Here is a 20,438-nt window from a genome sequence, read left to right as displayed (position 1 = left end):
TGAACCAGGGCCCTTGATCTTTTCCGTGCCTTGGACTCTTTTTTTTATATATATACATTTATTTATTTGTTTATTTATTTTTGGTTACATTGGGTCTTCATTGCTGCGCGTGGGCTTTCTCTAGTTGCAGAGAGCAGGGGCTACTCTTCATTGCGGTGCATGGGCTTCTCATTGCAGTGGCTTTTCTTGTTGCGGAGCACGGGCTCTAGGCGCACGGGCTTCAGTAGTTGTGGCACGCAGGCTCAGTAGTTGTGGCTCGTGGGCTCTAGAGCACAGGCTCAGTAGTTGTGGCGCACGGGCTTAGTTGCTCTGCGGCATGTGGGATCTTCCGGGACCAGGGCGGGAATCCATGTCCCCTGCATTGGCAGGCGGATTCTTAACCACTGCGCCACCAGGGAAGTCCCGCCTTGGAGTCTTTGGCAGTCTGGATCTCTACATTTAATATTTTCAATGTATAAAATAAAACACACAGGATTCTGTTTCTAAAATACATCGGATTGGGAATTCCTTGGTGGTCCAGTGGTTAGGACTTGGTGCTTTCACTGCTGTGGGCCCGGGTTCGATCCCTGGTCAGGGAACTAAGATCCTGCTAGCCACACAGCGCGGCCAAAAACATAAATTAAATAAAATACATTGGACTGGGCTTCCCTGGTGGCGCGGTGGTTAAGAATCCGCCTGCCAGTGCAGGGGACATGGTTTCAAGCCCTGGTCCGGGAAGATCCCACGTGCTGCTGAGCAGCTAAGCCAGTGCGCCACAACTACTGAGCCTGCGCTCTAGAGCCCACGAGCCACAACTACTGAGCACACGTGCCACAACTACTGAAGCCCACGTGCCTAGAGCCCGTGCCCCTCAACAAGAGAAGCTGCCGCAACGAGAAGCCCACGCACCACAACGAAGAGTAGCCCCCGGTCTCCGCAACTAGAGAAAAGCCCAAGCGCAGCAATGAAGACCCAACGCAGCCAAAAAAAAAAAAAATAGATAATAAAATAAATAAATTTAAAAAAAACTATGCATTTAAAAAATAAATAAATTGAGTGTCTCTATTAAAAAAAATACATTGGATTACAGAGGAAACCAATGATTGAAATACAGCAATCAAAATATTTTAAAAACAGATTTGTACGTATAGCTGATTCACTTTGTTATACAGCAGAAACTAACACAACATTGTAAAGCAATTATACTCCAATAAAGATGTTAAAAAAAACACACACAGATTTGTGATTTGGTAAAGCGTATGCTTCTTTATTAATGTATTAAGTAGCAAGTCCAGCAGTGGGTCTTATAATTGCCATAACGCTGAAGCGGTGATGAGCATAAATGCTATTTTGAGAGCCCTGCAACAATACAACGTGACAAGAGAGTATTTGTGATTATATTGGTGGCCAAGTCACAGGTTTTGCTAATATTAATGTGGTCCATTGCCCCCATTCATAATTGGATGGAAATGCTAAATGTCAGAGAGAAAATAAAAGATGTAATTTTTGTTTCGCCATCAAAGTTCACAGACCCCCTTGGTCCAGGGTGTCATCCATGGACCCCAGGCAAAGAACCCCTGACCTAAACAGAGTTCTCTGGAATAGCATGTTTGTGAAATAGAAATTGGTGTCCTAAGAATCAAGGGTTGTGTGGTCAGACCAGGCCGAGAAAGGCTGTACCACATGCCTGTTGGCATTTGAAAGCCTCAGAGAAGGCTGACCATAGAGAGGGTGGATTTCACTCAGTTTAAACGAGTTTCCCAAACTTACCTGGCCACAGAACTATTTTATCCTGGAGCACATCTTAAGCCCCATCCCTTCCACGCGTGCTCTGGCTCAGAGTGGGCTGCTCCCCTCTGCTCTGTGTGATCTACATCCCTCCAAAGCACAGGCTTCAAAGCCAGACCACTGGTCTTCTGTCATGTTTCATAAAGATGAATTAATTGCCCACATTTGAAAAGTCAAGGGATATCATAGGAAAATAACCTGAATTTCTAGTTCTTCCTGCAAAACTGGAAGATCTGGCCACAAGAGGCTGGAGCTGTAGATGGGCCATGTACTGACAGGTAGACTGGTGGCCACCACACCTTGTGATGCACGTCTTATTTTACTAATTGATCTGTAAGAACCTCCAGCATGGCCTTTTGTTTTAAGGCCATGAACACAGAACATAGAGAATGATTTGCAAGGGAGTGGTGGGAGAGGGGAGGAAAAGGGAGGAAAAGGGAAGGATGAATCAGGGGATGATGGTGGGAAGTTGGGTAAGTCCGTGCAGATGGCCGGGTAGAGGGACACTCGGGGCACGGGCCCCTTCGGTGCAGACTGCCTTCAGGGATGGGGAGAGTTAAACATCTGTGTGCATGCCCTTCTCCTCTGCAGATGTTCATCATCGACAAGGTGGAAGGGGACATCTGCCTTCTGAACAAGTTCTCTATCACTGGCTCCACTTATGCTCCAGAAGGAGAGGTGTAAGTTCCCCCAAAGTCGTCTTCCCAGTTAGTCGTGCCCCTCCCCACCACACACACACACACACACACACACACACACACACACACACACACATATCCTCTCTCCCTGGGGCCTCCCTCTAGTTTTGTCTTCCTGTTTCTCTCTTGTTCCTTCCCCAACCTTATTCTCTCTCCCACCTGATCTCCAAGTTGGTTGCCATCTCCTTGCTGCATTCCCCGTGCTCTCTCTGCATCTCATTCCCTATCTTCTCTACCTGTCTCTTTCCCTTCCTTCCTCCCCACCCGGCCGCCAGCTTGAAGAATGATAAGCCAGTCCGGACAGGGGAGTATGATGGGCTGGTGGAGCTAGCCACCATTTGTGCCCTCTGCAATGACTCCTCCTTGGACTTCAATGAGGTAACCTCTCCGCTCCTGAAGCCGCCCCTCCTTCCCCCTCCAGCTGGCTCAGAGTCCAGGCCTCCTCGACAGGCCGCAAGGAAGGGCTCAGGGGAAGGGGGTCCCTTGTACCAAGCCCTCTCCTGGGTGTAAGGGGAAGAGAGTGGCTTGCTCCCTTCCCGTTCTAGGTGGAAGGTGGGCATGATAGATGGGAGCACGGGGCTGGGAGCCCAGGGCACCTACTTCCTCTTCCTCCTCTGCCCTCTCAGGCCAAAGGTGTTTATGAGAAGGTGGGCGAGGCCACCGAGACGGCACTCACCACCCTGGTGGAGAAGATGAATGTATTCAACACTGAGCTGAGAAACCTCTCAAAGGTGGAGAGGGCCAACGCCTGCAACTTGGTGAGTCTAGGCACTCCCTCCCACGGTCCTTCTCCAGCCCACACTGTACAGGCCAGGACCTAAGGAACCTCAGGAGACAGGGCCCCCCATCCCCACCCGGGTCAGGCTGGTCAGGGCCTTGTGCCCCATGCTGGGACCCAGCCGGCACAGGCAGAGAGCCTCTCCACAGCTTTCCTTGGCAAGGCTGACTTGGGGTAGGACCTACTGCACCTGCACTTACACTGCTCTTCCTGGTGCCCGGTTGCAGCCTCCCTGGAAGAATTTAAGATCACTTTTCCTGTCGTGTCCCTAGTTGAAAGGGACAGAGCTGGACACAGAAACCACAAGTGACCCATCCTGGGACAGCCCCAATTTCAACTATTACCCACTGTCTCTAGAAACACACTTGTTTTTATCAGATCACAAGACCTGATTTAGGATTTGGGAAATATGACTGCCTCATATGCCTCTGCTTCCCCGTGTCCAGGTGAACAAGCCCAATTCTGTGACAATCACTCCAAGTTCTTGCTATTAATATTTACTGAATGTCTATATTGAATTCCTCTGGGGTATTATATTATATTCCCCACACGGCTCATTCCTTTTGTTTTTTCATAGAGGCAAGATGCTCACTGCTGCTTTATTTAATATGACAAAAATAATGAAAACAACCTAAGTATTTATCAATAAAGGATTCATTTAAAAAATTTACAAATGATAATAAAAACATCAAATTATTTTTAATTTTATTTATTGTTTTTATTTTTGTTTTGTGGAGAAACATCTAGAATGCATTTGGCACATTCACTTTTATGGAGTGCTTAGTACTACGTGCCAGGTACCAGCTCTCCATTGTCTAGCAACATACGTCTGTAGACGCACACATGTGGTTGTCTACATTTAAATTATTACATAAAAGTAAAAACTCAGTTCTTCAGTTGCACTAACCACATTCCCCGGGCTCAGTAGCCGTTGTTCGATTGCACCGTATTGGACCATCCAGATTATTAAACATTCCCATCATCACGGAAGGTTCTATCGGACAGTGCCACACTACGCCATCCTGTTTCTATTGTGCTTTAACCTGAACACAGTAAGACACTGGCAGCACTAGCCTTGGAATGCTCTCCATTTCTGCTGTAGGCAGCAGACTTAGCTTTATCTCGGACTCAGCTTGGGGTCTGCTCTGACCTCCAGATCCTTTTTGACTATGTTTTAAGGGGTCTGGGACTCTTCCCTTCTAGCATAGCATCATCACTCTTTCTCCACCGGTCTCATATCTGGCCTCTCCCTCCCTGTCTCCTCTCTCCCAGGTGATCCGCCAGCTAATGAAGAAGGAATTCACCCTGGAGTTCTCCCGGGACAGAAAGTCCATGTCTGTCTATTGCTCTCCAATGAAATCCCGGGCTGCTGTGGGCAACAAAATGTTTGTCAAGGTCAGGGATCCGAGTGCTCCTCAGCCCCCCTTCTTCCCAGTCCTGAACCCTCCTCTCTTCTCCCTGCCCCGCTCACCGTGCACTGGAAGGAACAGTAGTCTCTGAATACCGTTCTGTTCTCCTAGGGTGCCCCGGAGGGGATCGTCGAACGCTGTAACTACCTGCGAGTCGGCACCACTCGGGTGCCCATGACAGGGCCGGTGAAGGAGACGATTCTGTCGGTAATCAAGGAGTGGAGCGGTGGCCGGGACACCCTGCGCTGCCTGGCCCTGGCCACCCGGGACACCCCCCCAAAGCGAGAGGAGATGGTCCTGGATGACTCTTCCAGGTTCATGGAGTACGAGGTGAGCAGACGGAAGCCTCCCATTGTCCCAGAGTCACCTGCCTCACCCCCTCCGCCACCCTTGTCATTTCCTACTTCGTCACGGGGCCTAGAATCACAGGACATTAGAGTTTGAAAGAACCTTAGGAATCATCCAGTCCAGGGCTACTTGGTGTGTGGTCCGTGGACCCATCTGAGATGAGGTGAGGTGCTTGCTCCAGAACAGAAGCCAGCCAGGTCACTAAGTACACTCGGGTTTAGCTGACGTGTTTCCACAGTGAGGTTTTCTAAGGACGTGCATCAACCTGCATTCTGGCATTAGCTCTTTATCTTGTAGTGGACCTGCTCTCTGAATAGCACCAAAGCCCCACTCCATTTTATAGAGGGAACAGTGTGGCCTGGCAGGTAACACAGATTTGCTCAAAGTTGTAGACCACGTGAGCAGCCCTGCTGAAAGCAGAAACCACCTCCCTCACTTCCAGTTCGAGTTCTTTCTATGAAAGACACGATCTGCCACCTACAATGGGCCTGGCACCGCCAGGCCTGCAGGCACACATGTGAACATTTCCCACCCCTGAGCTTCGAGGCCCCACTGAGGTTTAAACACCAGGCCCAGGGACAGCTCTCCCCTCAGCTCCCCCCAAGCTTCCTCCTTGACCCTGTCGCTCTCTTCTCTGTCTCCCCAGACGGACCTGACATTCGTTGGTGTGGTGGGCATGCTGGACCCGCCCCGCAAGGAGGTCACAGGCTCTATCCTCCTGTGCCGTGACGCTGGCATCCGAGTGATCATGATCACTGGGGACAACAAGGGCACAGCCATTGCCATCTGCCGACGAATTGGCATCTTCGAGGAGAACGAGGATGTGGCCGACCGAGCCTACACTGGCCGGGAGTTTGATGACCTGCCCCTGGCCGTGCAGCGGGAGGCCTGCAGACGCGCCTGCTGCTTTGCCCGCGTGGAGCCCTCCCACAAGTCGAAGATCGTGGAGTGTCTGCAGTCCTTCGATGAGATCACAGCGATGGTGAGAAGACTGGCGTGGGGCGGTCTGCTTAGCGTCTATTGAGATGACCGTCTTGGGGAGCTGGGGACCGAGGGAGGACGGGGCTGAGCGGGGGCCCTGGTGAGATGCACAGAGGGGAGGGATTCGGGCCCCGATGGGAGAGTCTCAAGGAGGGTACGAGGAGGGGGCCGGCGCCCACCTTCTTTCCCTCCCCGCAGACAGGTGATGGCGTCAATGACGCCCCTGCCCTGAAGAAGGCGGAGATCGGCATTGCCATGGGATCCGGCACCGCCGTGGCCAAGACGGCCTCCGAGATGGTACTGGCCGACGACAACTTCTCCACCATCGTGGCTGCCGTGGAGGAGGGCCGCGCCATCTACAACAACATGAAGCAGTTCATCCGCTACCTCATCTCCTCCAACGTGGGAGAGGTGGTCTGGTGAGCAGCCAGGAAGGGCATCCAGGAGGAACTCGGGGCTGGTGGGGGGTGACCACAGGCCTGGGAGGCAAGACAGACGTGTGACCTCCTCCTTCTGGCAGCATCTTCCTGACAGCTGCCCTGGGGCTGCCTGAGGCCCTGATCCCCGTGCAGCTGCTGTGGGTGAACCTGGTGACAGACGGGCTCCCGGCCACAGCCCTGGGCTTCAACCCCCCAGACCTGGACATCATGGACCGGCCCCCCCGGAACCCCAAGGAGCCACTCATCAGTGGCTGGCTCTTCTTCCGCTACATGGCAATTGGGGGTGAGCAGGATGAGACCCCACACTCCTTGCCGACCCTCAGGGCTGATCCCCTCTCTGGGACACCAGCTTCCCCACAGCAGCCACTGCGGTGGGCCCTCTTCCTCCAGCGGCTGTTCATGGCCAGGAGGCCCTCTCAACTCCTCCCGTCTCCCCAGCCCTGGGCCCCCAACTCCCATCTTCTCTCCACCACAGCCTACGTGGGTGCAGCCACGGTGGGAGCAGCAGTCTGGTGGTTCCTGTACGCTGAGGACGGGCCTCACATCACCTACAGCCAGCTGGTAGGGCAGCACGGAGGGAGGTGGGAGGAGGCGAGGGGAGCAGGAGGGTGGCGTGGAGGCTTCCTCAGGACCCCAGCTTCTCCCCTCTCCTCCTGCAGACTCACTTCCTGAAGTGTACGGAGCACAACGCTGACTTTGAGGGTGTGGATTGTGAGGTCTTCGAGGCCCCCGAGCCCATGACCATGGCCTTGTCCGTGCTGGTTACCATCGAGATGTGCAATGCTCTCAACAGGTGGGGTCCGCGCACCCTCCCCCCACGGCCATCTGCAGGCCACCCTCCCCTGCTCACCGCTTCTCTCCCCTTGTGCCTCCACCCCTGGCTCCGCCGGCCCGCCCCCTTGCAGCCTGTCTGAGAACCAGTCCCTCCTGCGGATGCCGCCCTGGGCGAACATCTGGCTGCTGGGCTCCATCTGCCTCTCCATGTCCCTCCACTTCATCATCCTCTACGTGGACCCTCTGCCGGTAAGCCTTCCTCTGGCCAGGGGCCGCCTGCCCCCCCCCAACAGGGGGCCTCTGCAGGGGTCCGCGACCACGACCCCTGCAGAGGGAGGAGGGCGGGGTCAGGCTGGCGCAGTGGCAGCTCCTCGGCTCCTTCTCACTGCCCTTCCCGCCTCCTCCCAGGTGATCTTCAAGCTGCAGGCCCTGGACGTGGCCCACTGGCTCATGGTCCTCAAGATCTCGTTACCAGTCATTGGGCTTGATGAACTCCTCAAGTTCATTGCTCGGAACTACCTGGAGGGTAAGAGCGCACCGCCCCCAGCCCTGTCAGCCCCTGGGCCCTCCCTCTAGGCCGCGAAGGCGCCTGCCCCGCTTCCTTGTCAGGTGGGTGAGTTCCCGGGGCCCCAGCAGGCCCCGTGTCCTCCGCCGAGGGGCGCACCCAGCCCCTGCCCCCCCTTTGCCCGCTCCTCCGAGCCCGGGGCAGACACGGTCTCCTTGGCGCCCCAAAGCCTCCTCAGCCCTCTTGGTCCCCTGCGCCCACCTCCCTCCCTCGATAATGGCTGTCTCTCTGTCCTCTCTGGCCGTAGGATAACTCATTTCCCCCTCCTCCATCTCTCTGAGCCGTGTCACAGGTATCACCCCCCTTCTTGCCCGTGCCCTAGCTGCTGTGCCCCCCCTGCCCACCCCTCTCCCCTTCAGGCGGCGCCGGGGTCACGTGCCCTCGCAGCTCCACCTGGAGCCACTGCCGCTGGAACCACTGCCGCCGCTGCCACTGCCGTGCTTCCAAGTGGGGCTGGGCTGCTGCCCTTACTCTGCGGGGCCGGCACTGCCCGCCCCCGGGCACCACTGTCTGCTGGGCTGTGCTGCGTCGCGCTGGCTGGCCGCTGAGCCGTCTGCCGCTGGGGCTGCAGTGGCTGGGGGCGGGGGGGGGGCTGGGGACACAGGTGAGTGGGGGTGGCGGGGGGGCCTCCAGGTGAGTGTGCTGGGGGACAGGGACAGGTAGGGAGCTGGGAAGGACTTCTCTCCTGTGCTGCCCCGCCACCAGTCTCATCCTTCCCCTTCTCCTTCCAGATCCAGAAGATGAAAGAAGGAAGTAACCAGTCCTTTTGCCCTCCCTTCCCCACCCTGATAGTGACGCGTCTTCAGCCAGAGCTGTGGCACAGGCCTCCACCACGTGCCCCCCAGCCCAACATTCTTGTTTATAAACATAATGTCCCCTTCACGTCTCCTCCCCCTCAGCAACCGCCCCCCCCACTTTTGCCCTTGTAAAACCTCCCCTCCCTGACCCCGTGGGGCTTGCAGGGACAAGGCGACTGATTGAGCTGAGCTGCTTATTTATTGAAAATAAATGACAGAAAAATCTGGTCTTGTCTCCGTGCACACCTTGGGGCCTGGTTCGGGCCCCTGGGGACAAGCATCTTAGTGTCATGCAGTCCAGGAAGCAGCCACCTGTCCCAGGGCGCGTGTGTGGAGGGACCCGGGGACATGACCCAGGGCTCCCAGCCACCACTCACACCTCGGCTGTGCCTGGGGAAGGGGACGGAGGTAACAGGCATGGCTGTTAGGCTGGGTGGGGGCCGGGGGCGGGAGGCTTGGAGCCCAGGAGGCAGCATAGCAGCCAGAAAGCCACAGGGCTGAGCCTGCCCCTCTGGTTTCCAGAGGGGGTTGGGACCCTCACCCAGGGGTCATCTTTGGAAGCAGAAGGCCCCGCCACCCCTGGGAGGAGGCGCTGGAGGGACAGGGCAGTGGTGGCCCCGTCACCTCAACCCCAGGCTTGGAGAGGGTGAAGACTCCATCCTGAGACCCCCAAAGCCTCGGCCTCACGGTTCAGGAGTGGAGAAAGACGGTCTCCCCCCAGGGTGGGCGGTGCTGGCCCCTCAGGTGTCCTTGATGTCCCTGACGTCCCTGAGGGGCGCCTCGTCCATGATGCTGCGCACTTGCTCCAGACTCTCTGCCTGGCGGATCCGTTCCAGGCGCACCTGTGGGGGCCGGCGAGGGAGGCAGAGGGCCCTCGGTGGGAAAATGCAACCTCCACCCCATCGGCCAGCCCCCTGAGGGGCAAGAGCACGGGACCAGTGTACCCAGGGGCCTCACCTCCCCCAACCCCCAGTGAAAATGGGTTCAAGGGAAGAAATGGATCCTAAGAGAGCAGCCTGAGGAAGGGTGGGCAGGGGCAGGTGGAAGTGACATGATGAGCATGGGGCACGTCGGCGTGCCAGGCCCTGGGCCACGGGCTTTGCACCACCGACAAAGATGGAAGCACAAGATCTTCAACGTTTTTTGAGCACTAGCTCAGAGGAAAGGACCATGCCAGCCCCAGAGGGAGGGAGAGGCCCCTTCTAACTGGAAGACTATCCTTGCAAGACGGAGGACAAGTCACCTGGAGTCATGCCAGTCTGGTGGGGAGGGGACACGCCGTACCTGCAAGGCCTGGGACAGTCGTACGAAATCCCTCTGCACTTGCTCACTGGTCTCCAGCTCAGCCTGCAGCCGCAGCATCTTTGCCCTCTGTTCCGAGAGGAGGTCTGTGAGCTGGGCCTGGGGGCACAGGACATAGAGCTGGGGCCCTGGGCTGAAGAAACAGGATGTCTGGACAGGGTAACCCCTTCAATATCGCCCCGATCCTCACCTCTTCTGTGCGGCCCGAGCCCGGTGGCTGCCTCAGGACTTCCTGCTGCCTGGCCTAAGGGAGACATAAAGGGCAGCAGGGGCTGGTGAGGGTCTTCTCCACGCTGCCACCCTCCTCCGCCATCCCGGCCCGGCCCAGGTCCTGCCTCACCTTGCTCTGCTCCTGCTGGACCCGCTCCATCTCCATCCTCAGGCTGCACAGGGAGGCTGGGAAGTCAGGCAGGGCCAAGACGTCAGGCCCACGCCCTCTCTCCTTCCCCGCCCCGCCCCGCCCGGTCCGGCACAGGCTCCAGCCCATACTCACCCTCTAACACCTCTGTGCGGAAAGGAAAGAAAGAGAGGTCAAGGCTCATCATTCTCGCACTGCGTCCTCTCTCCCCTCCTGGTGCCCAGGCAGTCCCCGAGGGGGTGGGGACTCAGCCTCCCGGGGAGCGAGGGTGGGGTGGCTCGCCGCCTCCTCCCTCACCTGTCTCCTCCCGCTGCACCCTCAGCTGCCCCTCCAGGCTGGCCCTCGCCGCCGTCTCTTCCTCCAGTGCCTCCCGCAGGGTCACAATCTCAATCCGCAGCCGCTCGGCCTCATGCTCCTGGGCCTGCTGGTGGGCCCGCGCCTCCTGCTGCGTGCGGCGCACGAGCTGCCGCAGCTCCTGGAAGGATGCAAGTCACGGGCTGGGTGCGGGGCCAGCTGGGGGCCAGCGGCTAGAAGGGGATTGTGGGGAGGGGAAAGGAAGGAAAGAAGGAAGAAAACATAACAGAGGAAACAACCCGAACAACCATCGTGGGGAGACTGGACAAATACCCTGGGACGGCAGTGAATATTTTCCCGCAGCACAACCCGGGGTGGAGGACCCTCAGGAGCGGTGCTGAGTGAAAGCTCCAAGAGACTACCCAGAGCAAGATTCTGAGTTTTTATAACTAAAAACAACTAAAGTTAGCACTCCACGGTTTAGGCAGACGTGTATATGTAATAAAAACAATCCCAAAGAAGGGCAAGGGAATGATAAAGCTCAGGACGGCAGAAACAGAGCCAAGGAACACGGGGCGGGGCGCATGGAAGGCGATGTCAGTTACAGTTCTCAAGGTGGGCAAGGGTTCCGGCTGATGTTCATATTTTTAATAAATTCAATCAGCAGAGGCCACGCACAGATCAACGATGACAGCTTGTTATGAACCAAAGATTATGATGAATTCAATTTTGTGGATCTCACATCACTTAAAAATAACAAGCCAAATTACTGCTTCCTTTGCGTCAAGCATTCTGTTAACTCATTTTCTCTCCGTGCTGATGCTGGGACGGGGTGTGGTCCCATTTGGCAGAGGAGGAAACTGAGCCTTAGAAAAGTTGAGTGAGTTGGCCATGGTGACGCAGCTAATACACAGCAGCCTGGGTCCATCCCCGATTCCCGTGGCCCCAGGCCAATGCTTTGCTGTGCGTGGAGAGGAAGGGCCTGTCCCCGCCCTTACCAGCAGCGAGCTGGGCAGCGAGTCCTCCTGGCCCTCATCCTGCTCCAGGCCCCGGGGGGCTGAAGACGGAGGCTGCTCAGCCCGGAGCCCTTGGTTTTCCTCAGTCAGTCGCTTTACCTCGTGGCTCAGGCACTTGTGCGAGGTGGCCAGCTCTGCCTGGGGATGGACAGTTAGGACGAGGCGATGAGGGGACAGGGGGTCTCCAGTCTCCCGTGAGGCCAAAGCCTGAACACTCCTCCCAGTGTTCAGGAAGGAGAGCCAGGAAGCCCACGCCCTCCTTCTAGGCTGAGAAAGAAAGAAACACCCTTTAGTAAGCATCTTTGCCTCCCAAGCTCTTTTTTTTTTTTTTTGGCCACACCACGTGGCTCACGGGATCTTAGTTCCCTGACCAGGGATCGAACCTGGGCCCCCTGCAGTGGAAGCGCAGAGTCTTAACCACTGGACCGCCAGGGAACTCCCTCAAGCTCTTTCTACACCCTCCTCGATGACTTGGAGGTCACACAGCGGCAGCCACAGGCCACATCGGGTGTTTTATTTGGTCCATATGGGTGTTTTTAAACCTTAAACAAGTGCAACATTAAAAACTGGGAGACTACACACAAACATCCGGATCTCTGGCTTCTCCTGATAGATGAGAAAACCAGGCAGCATCAAGCCTGCACTCCTACGCGCCACGGGCAGCAAGTCAAGGGGCACTAGCTCCCTTTACAGGGTCTCTTGGTTTGCCCTGCTGCTCCTTCCTGCCTCACGCGTGGCCCAGTTCAATCATCTGCCTCTCCTGTCTGGTCTCAGGAAGTATCTGATTTTGCAATCCCTGCTTTTCATTCTCACAACTCTGCAAGCTAGGACGCATTATCTCAATTTCAAGGCATCAAGGCTGAGGCTCTGGGCTTGTGGGATTAGCTCAAGACCACAGAGTGAGTGCGTGGTGGGTTCTTCTGAATCAGTACCAGGTGCCCTTGAAACCCTTTTACCCACCTGGCACCAACTCCAGGGCAAAGCCAGAACGGCTGGTGGGGCGGGAGGGGCAGGTGGCAAGGCAGAACAGGTGCCTCAACCTTCCACGTGCCCCCCTCAACCAATTCCCACCCCACTCCTCTCGCTCCCGTCCCGGCCCCCAGCCCTCACCATCTGCAGCTGAACCCGCTCCTGGGCCTGGCTCACGGTCCCCTGCAGGGTCCGCAGCAGCTGCTCTGAGTTCTGGACCTGGGCCAGGAGCACCTGCATCTGTGGGTGGAAGGGGGGGCGAGGGTGAGGCCGGGCCAGGAGGAGGCAGGGAGCGGAGGCCCTGCGGAGCAGAGGCTGAACCCACCTGCTTGGCGCAGTCCTCGTTGCTCCGTCTCAGGCCCTCTTGCAGCTCGTCCCGCTCCCGGCTGATGCTCTCCAGGTCCTTCTGCAGCTGCCGCCCCTGCCACAGACGCCGGCCTCAGCCTCGACCGCCAAGGGGAGGCCTTCCCTCCTCACCAGACCTCTCACGCCTTGCCCCCTGCACCTCGGTGGGCAGTGCCATCATCCACCCAGTCGTTCAAGCCAAAAGCCCAGGAGTGGATGCTGACTCTTCTAAGTCCTCCACTCCCCAGCTCCAACCCACCAGCCGGCCCTGCCCGGCGGCCTCCAAAGTAGATTCCAAGTCCACCCATTTCTCTCCACCTCTGCTGCCATCTCCTGGTCTCAGTCACTACCTTTCTCTAAACTATGTCAAGCATTGCCCTCCCAACGGGTCACCACCCTGCTTCTCCCGTTGCCCCCTCCCCCAACTGCAGTCCATTCCTACCCAAAGGCCTCAGTGACCTGTTAAAAGCCTAGAGCAGAGAAGGCTTCTCCCTGCCTGACATGCCACAGAGGCTTCCTACAGCTTCTCCTCTAAGATGCAAACTCCATGGCTGGCCCCAAGGCCAAGGCCGACCTCCTGTGACCCCCGCCTGCCTTTCTGACCTCATATCTCTTCCCCTCCTCTGTGGCCTTCCTGTTCCTCAGACACACTGTGGTCTGTCCGTCCCCTGGGCCTTGGAACCTGCAGTTCCTTTGGTCCCCGATCTTCAAAAAGCACCTCTTTTTCCAGCCAGGATGGTCTCCTGCATTGCCAGTCTCTACCCCACGACCCTATTAAGTCTTGTCCTGGGTGTCTCACCCTGTGACACTGTCTTCCTCATGTGCCCATGTGCATGTTTGGGCCTGGCTCCCTCACTAGAGGAAGCTCCAAGAGGGTGGGAGTTTTCTTCTTTACCGTAGGATCCCCAGCTCTAGCTCAGGGCCTGGACATAGTAGGTGCTCAGTAAGTACTTGAAGCAAGAGACGGATGGGTGCACGTCGGCAGCCCACTCCGCCCACTCCACTCACCTCCACCTGCAGCTGCTCCCACTGGTTGTCTGGGACAAGCTGGTAACCGGGAGGGGGCAGGTAGATGCCCTCGGGGACCAGGGTGCCCGTGGACACCAGAGAGGCTGTCTCCTCCTGCTCGGGGCTCAGGCCATGGCGGCTGCGGGGCAGGGAGGCGCTGCCGCTGGCCCCACCGCCGAGGGAGAAGGAGGAGATGGAGGCGCTGTCATCACAGTTGTGGGCGAAGGCCTCGGCCGCCGCGCCCCCGTCTCCACTCAGCTCCTCGAGAGGCTCCAGTGGGGGAGATGGGTCCCGGGACAGGAGCAACTCCGTGGAGCCGTGCAGGGAAGGGGGATGCCGGGGACGTCTCTAGGGAGAGGGGGCAGGGAAGAGGCTGGGGGGCCAGGGTCCTGCGGCGCCCCTTCTTCCCTCAGCGCCCCCTGGCCACCCCCTCACCTGGATCTCTTGGATCAGCTCCTCTGCCCTCAGCAATTTCGCCTTCAGCTCCTCAATCTCCTGCTCCATGGGCAACACGATCTCCCGCAGCTTCTCCGAGTCCTCGTGGGCCTGAGGAAGGGGGATTGGGCAGTGACTGTCCCCCCTCCCGACTGCAGGACCCTCAGGACTGTTCAGAGCTTTCCCTCCAAGCACGTCAGCTCTTCTAATCCTCCCAAGAAGGCACCGTCCACCCCCATTTTATTTATTTAATTTTTAAATATTTTATTTATTTATTTTTGGCTGTGTTGGGTCTTCATTGCTGCGCGCGGGCTTTCTCTCGTTGCGGCGAGCGGGGGCTACTCTTCGTTGCAGTGCACAGGCTTCTTATCGCAGTGGCTTCTCTTGCTGTGGAGCACGGGCTCTAGGCGCGCAGGCTTCAGCGGTTGCGGCACACGGGCTCAGTAGTTGTGGCTCGCGGGCTCTAGGGCGCAGGCTCAGTAGTTGTGGCGCATGGGCTTCGTTGCTCCACAGCATGTGGGATCCTCCAGGACCAGGGCTCGAACCCATGTCCCCTGCATTGGCAGGCAGATTCTTAACCACTGCACCACCAGGGAAGTTCCCACCCCCATTTTAGAGAGAGGAACACAGAGGTTCTGAGAGCTTACATGACTTGCCCCAGGTCACACGGTACAGAGCCAAAGTCATAACTACCTTCCTGTTGCCCACTTGTAGCGTGACATACTTTTCTTCCCCAACATCATGTATCCTTTTTTCTTTTATCATAGAACGTCACATTTTTAGTTGGGCTCATGACCTAAATTCTAGAATACCATCTACATGTCTCAGCTTCCCTATAACTAAGCATGGTCATATGACTAAGTTCCAGCTATGAGATGTAGGCATATGTGTCAGGTGCAACTTCCAGGACAACTCCTCAAAGGGAGAGGGTGTGTTTTTCTTTACTCCTCCTCCTCCTTCTTGCTGGCTAAAATGTGGACGTGATGGCTGGTGCTCAAGCAGTCATCTTGGACCATGAGGCAGTAGGCTACCTATGGCAAAACAGCAACATAGGAGGAGTCTGGGTTCCTATTGACTTATTGAGCTGCCACATCAGTCCTGGAATGTCTACCTCTGGTTCTAAGAAAAACAGACTTCTATCTTATTTAAGCCACTGTTGATTTGGGTTTTCAAACTTTGTCCTAATCAATATGTCTTCCCATATTCCCATCACCGGCATATTTCTGGCCACTTCTTTTCAGTCTTTTCAGGTTTGGGATCCTGTTGAACTTGCACAGCCAACAGCCTCTGGACACCTCCACCTGGATGTTGCACAGGCTCCTCTGTCCAAGTACAGCCAAATCTGAACCAACTCATGATGCCGTTTCTCCTCCCATAAACGCTAGGTTGGCGAGAATGACCCTGCTATCCACCCAGCTGTCTGAGGCAGAAATCTGCCAGTCATCCATCCTCTTCCAAGTCATGCCATTTCTACCTCTTGAATCATTCAAAAACCCGTCTCAGACAAGTTCAGTTTGACCCTCCAAATCTCTTACGTGCACAGTGGCAACAGGTAGGGTAAGCCTGCATGCTCTGCAGATGCCCACGCAGTAGATGGACGCAAGGCCAGGACTGAAACTTCCCGACTCTGGGCCTGTGGCTCCTTCCACCGTACCAGGTAGTCTTAATTCAGCGGAGCCCTCTCCTTCACCACCCTGTGTAACCGCTCCCTGAGGAACACTCTGAATGCAAGTAAGTTGCTACTGCTGGCAACCCTCTGCTGGCAAACTATGGGTTGGAACCTTCCTTTCTTGGGCTCCTGTTTTGATCTTTGTCCTTCTAACCAGGCGACTTACTCCATCTGCCTGAGCCGCAGTTTCCTCACGTATAAAGTGAGGTAAGTACCTACCTCACAGGGCAGCTGTGTGGATCCAATGAGGGAAGATGTGAATTTGCTCTGAAAGATGAAGAGTTTGGTAGTATGTGCTTCCTACAATTGTTCATGACAAGAATAATGGAGGCAATATACCACAGAGATTAAGAGCAAAGCTTTAGAACCAGACTGCCTAGATTTGAAAATCCCAGATCTGCTCCTTTTTATGTGCATAACCTGGGGAGAATTACTAAACTTCTCTGAGCCTCACCTTACTCATCTGTCAAATGGATCTAATGGGCCCCTCTTTTAGGGGAAAGACTGGGGAGACTTGAGTCTGTCAAGCAAGTATTGCAATGCCTAGTGCATGAGAGGTATCCTTAAATGTTAGCTCCCTCCCCTCTACATGACATGACTTTTTTCTTTTTTTTGGCTGCGCCACGTGGCTTGCAGGATTTTAGTTCCCTGACCAGGGATCGAACCTGGGCCCCTGCAGTGAAAGCACAAGTCCTAACCACTGGACCGCCAGGGAATTCCCTACATGACTCTTCTTAATTTGGGAGGTAAACACACCTGGCCATCCCACTAGTAAGTGGCAAGCCAGGACCATGCTGAGTACAGGTCTCGTGTATGTTATACCTAGAATTATTACTGGGTGCCCTGCTCCCAGTGATGTGGCAGTGGGACACAGATAATCCCTCTGCCCCACGGTCACCTTTGGCTGCTTCAACATATTTCCAAATCCCGGAGGAGGGGGCGGGTAGGCTGTCCCAACCCCAACCTTTTCCATCTGCTTCTCCAAGGAATCCAGGGGGTGAGCCCTGGACAGCAGCTGCTTCAGGCGCCCCAGCTCCCGCTCCTTCTCCTCACGGTCCTGCTGCTGCTGCTGCCGCTCCTGCTTCAGAGACGCAATCTGGGCTTCATAGCTGCTGATGGAGTCTGGCGAGACAGGAAGGGCAGAGGAGAGGGAGGGTCAGTGCGCCAGCCCTACCTGGGGGCGAGCGGGGGGCGCGCCATCACTGCCGCTCTCTGCAAGCCAATTTACCATAGCAGTGATGACAGTGGACTTTGTGGTGGGATGGTCCTGGGCAATCAGTTAGCCTCTCTGCATAATGTCCTCGGCCAGGGATTATCCCACTGGCTTGTTACAGGATCAAATGACATGATATCTGGAAGGGGTTCAGCCCTCTTCCTGGTACATAATAAATGCTAAAGATAGGCTATCTGTTGCTATTAATACATACCAATAACAATCAATATCTAATAAGGGTCATAAATATTCACTCTGGACTAGACTCTGAGCTGGGCTCTGGAAATAGAGAAATTAATCAAACACAAACCCTGACACCAGGAGCCCACAGTCCAATGAGGAAGACAGCCGTGGAAATAGTTACGAAGCAGTGTGAGGAGAGCTCGTGAAAGGACCACTCCTGGGCTTGCGGATCCCAAAGGAAAGAGCCCCTCGCTCTGCCTGCCTGTCCAGGAGAGACACCAGCAAGTGGTGAAGGATGGAAAGGACACATTAAGTAATAGGAGCAAAGGCTCACAGGTGGGAAGGTGGATGGTGTGGCTGGGGCATGGTGGGCACATTGGAAAAACTGGAGTGAAGATGTAGGAGGAGATGCTGGGAAGGGTGGAGAGGGTGGCCGTGAATGGCTGCTAAGGCCTTGAATGCCACACCAAGGAGTTTGGGATTTATCCTACATGTCAGTGGGAGGTAAAGGGATGCTGGGCGGAACATGGTCATTTTTCATTTGCATAGTTATTTATTTTAACACGTACTAACATTAGAAGTAAGGGTTCTGTTGCCAGACTGCCTGAGTTCAAACCTCCTTTCTATCTGTATGACCTTAGGCAAGTTATCTAACCTCTCTGGGCCTCAGAGCTTCCTCTGTAAAATGGAGATGGATAATAGTGCGTAACTCATAGAGATTATTATGAAGATTAAATACTCATAAAGCATTTAGTTCAGTGCCTGGCACTCAATAAGTGTTAGTTATTATTATTATTACTATTATTATTATTTAGGACACAGTTCCTTATAGGGACAGGAAGTTCCCTTTAAAATAAATGTATATAGGTTTTTAAAAAGTGGATCTATTTAAAGAACAATATTAAGTAGATGACAGGGTAAGTCATACAAGGACAACCATGTTGCACAGATGGCACAGGGATGCCTGAAATGTGGGGAACCATGGCCCCAGAGAAGTCTGGAGCCAGGAGCAGTTGTTAGAAAGGGAAATGACATGGTGGGATGGGAATTGTAGGAAGTTTACTCTGGAAGTCAATGTCAAGGACAGATTATAGAGGGAGACTTGTAAGAAGGCTGGGACAACAGTCCGGGGGAGTTGACGAGAGCTTTGCTACAGCAGTGGCAGTGGAAGCAAAGGGGTGGGATGCAACTGGGAGCTATTGCAGAGACTCTGGCCTTGGACTAGAGGAGAAGGGGAATGGAGGAAAAGAAGCTGGGGGATCTGGGACAAGGGGAGCGGATGCATCCCAAGTACAGAGGATGAGAGGGAGAGAAGTCGGTGCATGTGGGGCGGGGTGGCGGGGAGGTTGTGCGCAGATGTAGGGGTGTTTGGGGAGGAAAGGAAACCAGATGAGACTTACAGAGCCTAGGCCCAGGGCCAAGTCTGAAGGCCAGAGGCTCAAACGAGTTCTCAGGGAACTGAGAAGCTGCTCACTTTCAGGGTTGATCAGTCATCAGTGAGGGACAAGAAATGACACGACATGGGGCCAGGGAACAGGTAGCAGCTCCGAGCTAAACTTAGCTGGAACTGACAGAGCTGCTGCTAGCGCAGGCAGCGCCGCTATGCAAATCAGAAAAGGGCGCGTCTCCCTCTGAGCCCCTGGGTCTGCCCTGCGCTAGGCAGCCCTGCTAATCTACCCCACAGGTGTAGGTTATGCCCCCTGACCCCTTTCTTGTCATGCACTCCCCCTTATGGGGCTGAGGGAGTCTGGGAGGAGTGCCTGCCTCACCTTTCAGGATGGCCTGCAGCGAGGCCACCTCCTCTTGGCATTGCCGCTGCACTGCAGCCACAGCCTCGGCCTTCGTGCTCTCGCTCACCTCGGCCACAGCCTTCATGGTTTCCATTTCTGCCAGGGCGCCTGCCAGCTCAGCCCGAAGCCGGTCGAGCTCCGCTGACTCGGCCTCAACTTTTGCCCCCTCCGGGGGCTGGGGGTCCAGCGCTGTGAAGGACAGGGATCAGCCTCTTTCCTCATCACTCTCGGATTCCCAATATTCCCAGGGCATCAAATCCTCAACTTCTGCAACTTGGTACAGCAGCCAAGGTCCCTGCACCTTTACCTAGCCCCGCCCCACTCACCTGGCCCCTCCCCTTCCCCGACTCCTCCTCACCTAGCTCTGCCTAGTGTTGCATAGAGCCCCGCCTCTTCCTCCCTCGGTTCACCCAATCCCCTCTTTCCTCTGACACGACCCCTCCCTTCTAGTGGCTCGCCCCTTGTCCACCTGGCTCCTCCCCTCCCACACTGGGCCCCACCTCTAACCTGGCACTGGCCCTCTCCCTAGAATCGCTAGACCACGCCCCCTCCGTCTTCCCCGCCCCCCCCCCCCGGCGGCGTGGTCCCGCCCCTTTCTCCAGGCTCCCCCCACCACCCCCCACCCACCGACGCGGAGCTCGGCCCCGCCTCCGGCCTCGCCGCCCCTCGCGTGTATGGACGCGTCCTCACATACCGGCCTCCGGCTGCCGCCGCCGGCCATCCTCGCCCGCGGCCGGGCGCGCAGGTGCCGCCATCGCCTCCGCTCAAACGGCGGGTTCCCGCACTCCCTGGTGACGGCGCTCACCGCTTCCGGGTCCTCTCGGCTGTTTCCGGATCCGCTCGGCTGTTTCCGGATCGGCCCTGGGCTCGAGGCTGAGGCCGGAGTTGGGGAGGGGTGGCCGAGCCTCGGCCGAAGATTTCCGAGTGGACTCCCGGCCGCGGCCGCAGGTCCCGCCCCTCCCCGCCTTCTTTGTTGGGCAGCGGTGCTCGAGAAGGACGACTGCCCTTCAAACCCCGAAGTAGTTCTTTCGTCAAAGGCCTTTGGGCGTCTCCGCGTGACCTTGGAAGCTTTGCTCAAATTACACCTCCTCCGGGACGCCCACTGCCTCAGCCTAAGGAGGGCGAAGCTCTCGCGGTCTCTCCCAAGCCCCGGAGCTGACCCCTTTGATCGGTCACTGGCTGCCCTTCCGCCAGAGCTTGGCTCACGTTACAGCGAATTGTGGTCTGGCCTCCCTGCACCTCCGCTTTCGTGGAGCGTCCCTCGGGACAGGGCTGCTGGGTCGACTTCACTTTTCTGGG

General features: G+C 56.1%; 2 protein-coding genes across 12 annotated transcripts in view; one reads left to right on the top strand and one right to left on the bottom strand.

The window, feature by feature from the left end:
- Positions 1-8,784, top strand: part of ATP2A1 (ATPase sarcoplasmic/endoplasmic reticulum Ca2+ transporting 1) — a 16,444-nt gene extending 7,660 nt beyond the window's left edge. Inside the window, exons 10-23 of one of the 2 annotated variants that reach the window (XM_036826496.1) lie at positions 2,359-2,447; positions 2,741-2,843; positions 3,092-3,223; positions 4,516-4,638; positions 4,764-4,982; positions 5,647-5,982; positions 6,180-6,400; positions 6,502-6,704; positions 6,897-6,982; positions 7,081-7,214; positions 7,327-7,444; positions 7,604-7,721; positions 8,008-8,052; positions 8,492-8,784. In XM_036826496.1, coding sequence (XP_036682391.1) covers positions 2,359-2,447; positions 2,741-2,843; positions 3,092-3,223; positions 4,516-4,638; positions 4,764-4,982; positions 5,647-5,982; positions 6,180-6,400; positions 6,502-6,704; positions 6,897-6,982; positions 7,081-7,214; positions 7,327-7,444; positions 7,604-7,721; positions 8,008-8,012 — 1,887 coding nt within the window. In that variant the 3' untranslated portion in view covers positions 8,013-8,052; positions 8,492-8,784. The remainder of the gene's footprint in view (positions 1-2,358; positions 2,448-2,740; positions 2,844-3,091; positions 3,224-4,515; positions 4,639-4,763; positions 4,983-5,646; positions 5,983-6,179; positions 6,401-6,501; positions 6,705-6,896; positions 6,983-7,080; positions 7,215-7,326; positions 7,445-7,603; positions 7,722-8,007; positions 8,053-8,491) is intronic. The other variant, XM_036826495.1, reaches the window with a different exon arrangement.
- On the bottom strand, positions 8,623-20,438 carry RABEP2 (rabaptin, RAB GTPase binding effector protein 2). Of its 10 annotated transcripts, none has more exons than XM_036826511.1 (15): positions 19,834-20,433; positions 19,119-19,328; positions 16,852-17,075; positions 16,173-16,220; positions 14,285-14,395; positions 13,850-14,197; positions 12,822-12,917; positions 12,638-12,736; positions 11,510-11,794; positions 10,515-10,692; positions 10,353-10,364; positions 10,200-10,255; positions 10,050-10,103; positions 9,842-9,979; positions 8,623-9,399 (listed from the first exon to the last, which is right to left on the bottom strand). In XM_036826511.1, exons 1-15 carry the CDS (start codon positions 19,892-19,894, stop codon positions 9,298-9,300), a joined length of 2,022 nt encoding a protein of 673 aa, XP_036682406.1. In that variant the 5' UTR covers positions 19,895-20,433; the 3' UTR covers positions 8,623-9,297. The 10 variants fall into 10 exon arrangements, 9 of the variants coding, with proteins under 9 accessions (XP_036682406.1, XP_036682409.1, XP_036682407.1 ...); XM_036826514.1 differs by having other exon boundaries at positions 16,918-17,075; positions 19,834-20,432; XM_036826512.1 differs by having other exon boundaries at positions 9,842-9,958; positions 19,834-20,431.

This window comes from Balaenoptera musculus, chromosome 15 (assembly GCF_009873245.2).
Source record: "Balaenoptera musculus isolate JJ_BM4_2016_0621 chromosome 15, mBalMus1.pri.v3, whole genome shotgun sequence".
In the NCBI taxonomy this organism is placed as follows: Eukaryota; Metazoa; Chordata; class Mammalia; order Artiodactyla; family Balaenopteridae; genus Balaenoptera; species Balaenoptera musculus.
The sequence above is the reverse complement of the archived record's forward strand: the minus strand, read 5'-3'. Positions and strand labels throughout refer to the sequence as shown.

Coding starts and splice junctions, on each gene's coding strand:
- RABEP2 (XM_036826511.1), bottom strand. CDS start 19,894: ATGGCGGCACCTGCGCGCCCGGCCGCGGGCGAGGATGGCCGGCGGCGG. Junction 12,918..13,849: donor GGGAGCAGCTGCAGGTGGAG/GTGAGTGGAGTG, acceptor CGTCTGTGGCAG/GGGCGGCAGCTGCAGAAGGA. Junction 11,795..12,637: donor AGCGGGTTCAGCTGCAGATG/GTGAGGGCTGGG, acceptor TTTCTTTCTCAG/CCTAGAAGGAGGGCGTGGGC.